This window comes from Dendroctonus ponderosae, unplaced genomic scaffold (assembly GCF_020466585.1).
Source record: "Dendroctonus ponderosae isolate FM_Combo_2020 unplaced genomic scaffold, Dpon_F_20191213v2 Dpon_F_20191213_1, whole genome shotgun sequence".
Classification (NCBI taxonomy): domain Eukaryota; kingdom Metazoa; phylum Arthropoda; class Insecta; order Coleoptera; family Curculionidae; genus Dendroctonus; species Dendroctonus ponderosae.
Genome location: NW_026017110.1, coordinates 2363632 through 2367965, shown reverse-complemented (window position 1 = coordinate 2367965; position 4334 = coordinate 2363632). Strand labels below are relative to the sequence as shown.

The 4334-nt window shown below is 37.0% G+C and overlaps 2 protein-coding genes across 5 annotated transcripts in view; both read right to left on the bottom strand.

Moving 5' to 3' along the window:
• LOC109538399 (spondin-1) overlaps positions 1-2031 on the bottom strand; it is a 6193-nt gene extending 4162 nt beyond the window's left edge. For 2 of the 4 annotated variants that reach the window (XM_019905614.2, XM_019905618.2), the window contains exons 1-4: positions 1878-2031; positions 973-1162; positions 703-908; positions 384-639 (exon numbers count right to left, since the gene is read on the bottom strand). In XM_019905614.2, the coding sequence (XP_019761173.2) occupies positions 384-639; positions 703-908; positions 973-1156 (646 nt within the window). In that variant the 5' untranslated portion in view covers positions 1157-1162; positions 1878-2031. Of the gene's footprint in view, positions 1-383; positions 640-702; positions 909-972; positions 1182-1877 lie in introns of all 4 variants that reach the window. The other 2 variants (XM_019905615.2, XM_019905616.2) reach the window with 2 other exon arrangements.
• An 83-nt stretch (positions 2032-2114) lies between these two features.
• LOC109538397 (spondin-1) overlaps positions 2115-4334 on the bottom strand; it is a gene marked incomplete at its 5' end in the record, with an annotated part of 16912 nt that continues 14692 nt past the window's right edge. Inside the window, 3 exon segments of the mRNA XM_048669924.1 lie at positions 2115-2312; positions 2362-2519; positions 3593-3697. Of these exon segments, the coding sequence (XP_048525881.1) occupies positions 2232-2312; positions 2362-2519; positions 3593-3697 (344 nt within the window). The 3' untranslated portion in view covers positions 2115-2231.

The window sequence follows — 4334 nt, the reverse complement described above, 5'->3', positions numbered from 1 at the left end:
AAGTCACTGCCTGTCTCTCGCTCTCACTAATATAAAGAACTCCGCACGATTGGTGTTGCTGAGCGTGGAAGTTCGTTATAAACGGAAAGTGAATATACAATTAACCTAAAAAGTGGTCGTTATATCCGGTAGTTCGTTATAACCAGTAAAAAAATACGTTGGTCTTTATGGACGATGTTTCAATTAAAAGAAAAAAGTTCGTTTTCACCGAAAGTTCACTATAACCGGGTTCATTATAAGCGGACTTTACTGTACTTTCTGCTTCCTCACCAGAAATATGTTTTGATAGAGGGAATTAAATAGATCTAATGTTTTCACGGGTATGCGAGCCGTTTTTATGTCTGCTATTTTTCTTTGCGAATCAAAAACAATGCAAAAATCACCTTTCGGATGATTGTTCCGAATCCAATTCCCTTGAAACGCCATCTCGTACTTGGCCTCGTCGCATGCACAGCAAAAGTCCAACACTTCCGGCAAAAGATCTTCATTTTCGTCGAAGTTTTCGCACAAAGTTTTCGTCAAATATCCATTATCAACGGACTGGTCATCTGCAAACCATTTTTCCTTCGACTCTGTGATTATGGCTTTGATTTTGACGCATCCGCTATTGGGCGGAGGAGCAGTCCAAGTCAAGCTAATCTTTTGCATGGAATATGGAAAAAATTACTCATTTTAAACACTTTTTGAAAAATCTGTGCCTACCTCCCGTTTGGGCTGCGTGTCAGCTTGCAAAACGGTGTTGTCGCAAGAAGGACTGTAAGCGGATAGAAGGTCGCTTCCTATTGTTAATCTTCCCGTTAAGGAGCTAATTTCTGGTAGATTGTTTTTCTGCGGCATCGATTCTAGATAGATTTGAAAGTGCGTGAATTTCGGCATCGGCTCTATGTATTTATTCACTTTAAGCGTCACTGCAATTGTAAGGAAAACCGATCATTTACGGGCGTTCACTTGCCTTGCTTGCGCAGCGCTCACCCTGATACTTTTCGTTCGGGAAATACTTTTCTGGAGATCCATCAATTTCCAACAAATACTTTCTATTGCCAGTTAAGGGTGGTTCGGTTCGGCCAACCAAAGGGCCGACACAAGGCAGCGCCGCTGCTTGTAATACTGCTAAGGAAATGTAAAGGAAATATTCTGCAAACTTCTGGCCAGCCATCTGCGTCTGAAATCAAAACTGCATGCTGTGCAAAAGCAGACTGGATTATTGGAAAAATAACACTGCGACTGCATTCGTATGGTTTTTGTTCCAGAAACCCAGAAAAATGTTGGTCAATTCATTAAAATTGACCTGTATTAGTTTGGTGTGCAAGGTCGGGCCGACGATAACAAATCGATTTTGTCAATAATATTTTGCAGTTTATTCATACTTTTTATGGATTTGGAATACTTTTTAAAATGCCGGGTGTTGCAGGAGAAGTGGATTAGCGGAAATTAGCTAAGTAATTGAGTTCAAAAATACAGTTTATGTTTGAGATTGAAAACTATCTAAGAATTAACGTTAGTTGTGGTTCTTTGATTCTTTTAGCGCTGTTCTGGAGGTTGTACAGTTTTTGGCAAAAAGCTCTGCTTTTACACAAATGAATGCCCAAACATTGTCTGCTGTTATAGTCGAGATTTTTTGCATATGAATTATTTGATTGATTTCAAGCGAAAGTCTTCTCGAATGCCACTCGATTAACCACACATTATTGCGGAAATTGTTGAATGCACCCTTTGTACATCTACATTCATCACCGCAAAGGGTTGTTAAAAATACCTGTTTGATAATTTGATCCGGTTGATAAATGATCAAAGAATTTAATCCGACTTTAAATAGGGAATGAAAAATGGACATGGCAAAATGGATAAAAAAACATTTTGGCTACTCGGATACCTACCCACTATTAAAGTATTGAAAATCAATCACACAACTAAACCGTCTCACAACAAAAACACATGCACCCGATTTAAACAAGCGAATCAGTATTAATATGGTGCAAAGCGACTTCTTTATCGTTCCCTCAGCCACTGTTGTTATATAAATACGCGTTTGTAGTAAATAATTATTGCGAGCTAATTATTATCGTCTTCTAGAACTCATGGGGTCACAGATTATCGCAAGTAAAAATCTGTGCTGATCGGCGTTCTGATTATTATTTTGCCAACATGTTGTATAGGTTTACACCTGATTAAGTGCTAACAGAACATCCATGCCCTTATTCTATGATGCTACGCAACTTCGACGACTAAAGCTATTTCTTGCATTCGAGAATACATTTTTTCTTCTTCGTCATTCGCTTCGAACAGGCGGATCCTCCGTTTCTGGGAGCAATCTATAAAAACGCATTTACATTTTCTTATTACACAAAGGTAAAAAAGTACCTGAACGTGTCTGTATTTTATTTTATAGCCGGGGCCACATTCTCCATTGGAGGGCAGACATTGTGTCCATTCTGTCCATTTGGACATTTCGCAATTCACTTTCTGATCATTTAGTCTGAGGAAGCTTCCTTTTGTGTCGTCTTCGTTGCGGACATAAACTGAAACATTATGACTAATTGTGCCCATAAAACAGACAATTTAATTTTGAAACTTCCGAAAATTCCCCGAAAATTCAAGTCAACGTTTAGTTGGCCAGTATAAAGTCTAAATCTTTATTCAAGATTGAAAAGAAGAAATTAACATCTTCAAGTCAAGGTTCAAAGGTGAGCCTTTGTAATTAAAACTCTGAGCAGTTGGATTTTTCAATTCTCACCTCAGTTTACAAGGCTGAAGTTTCATGAAAACTTAACTTAAAAAAGAGCATTTTTTGTGGCCGATTTAAAGTATGATCGTGAATTTCAAAAGAAAAAAATACACTTTCAAATCCACTTTAACGTTTGAAGTAGAAACACTTTTTGAAGTAAAGTCGAAGTTTTGTGTTTGAAAAAAGTTCGGAAGTCGCAGTGGTTAGTTATAAAATAGTAGTTTTATAACCAGTTTAAGTGCCGGTGCACACGAGCGTTTTTTGACGTCGCGTCACCGCACCGTTAAAAAAGGCTCGTGTGCACCGGCATTTAGCCAAAAATAAAAGCCGTCAACTTCATATTTAAAATTTGATGTCAATGCCATTTTTGAAATTGTCACGTTTTGACGTTTGTAATTTTTCAAAAGCGTACTTTTGTAAGCTAATACATCTGAAACAATGAGTGTTGAAAATCCAAGTGCTGCTTTCACGGTATGGTGATTGTATAAGATGCATATTTTGCATAAAATTTGCGATCTTTAAAAAAATCGTGTTTTGCTTGTGGCAAAATCGGCGAGCGCAGAAAAATAGACCATTCGAACGACTTTGAGACTGAACTTGTATCAAAGTTATAATTTACAAATTGTAAGTAAACTTTAAATTATGATCAATAGTTCTCTGTAAACCTACGTAATTCATTAAAAAGGCCTGTCGTTTACTTTTTAATGAAAATAGTTCAAAATATTTATTACTAAAGAAAAGTGCTTCCTTTTGATCATCGCCTCTGATCGAAAAATGACCGTTTTTGATTCATTCGATTAAAAAAATATTTAATTAATTAAAAATCAAGGAACACATAGAATAAATTATTATCTGTCAGTACTATACCACATTTATTACCAGTGGTGGCATCGTTCTGTATATTATACGATAAAATTCCGGAAATTGAACCATCGAAGTCCTTGCGCGTCGACAAGTTGGCAAATAATTCCCCTAAAACCAAAGAATAGTTGCTGAAAAAAGTTTTGAATATTTGGTTAATTTTTTTGGGAGTTGTTTTAAAGAAAAAGCGTTATTTTATATTCCTCAAATGGCCATTTTTTCCGTGTTAAAAAACATTTCTGATTTAATCCAAATGGCAATGAATCCATAAGCAGGATGTTTGGTAAATCGATGCTTTTCTAGCCGCGCGTTATAATGCAAATATCTTTGATCATATTTGCGATTATTAGGGATGCTCACCACTCAACATGTGTATAAAACTCGACGTACTTAAACCTTCTGCAAGAAGTGCATCCTCTTACCAAACACTCTGTATACAGGGTGATTCAAAATTGGCGTCATTCCTTTTAAGGGGTAATAGGGGCTCATTTGGAAGGTACGAGAAAAATATTAAAAATCCTCCTCACTCAGGGACTCAGAATATTGCACAACCACTGACACTTTTCCAGGCACCAAATAAATACCGGCTACATTCCTACCACGTATGTCAGATCACATTAAACCAATGGATTACTGAACACCGGTGTAAATTGCGCAGGAGTTAATTAACCGAATACGAGAAGCTGCTCGAGAAGAGTGCATAATAACGTGATTACACAGGCACTTGTTTGCAGGTACAGACTCAAAT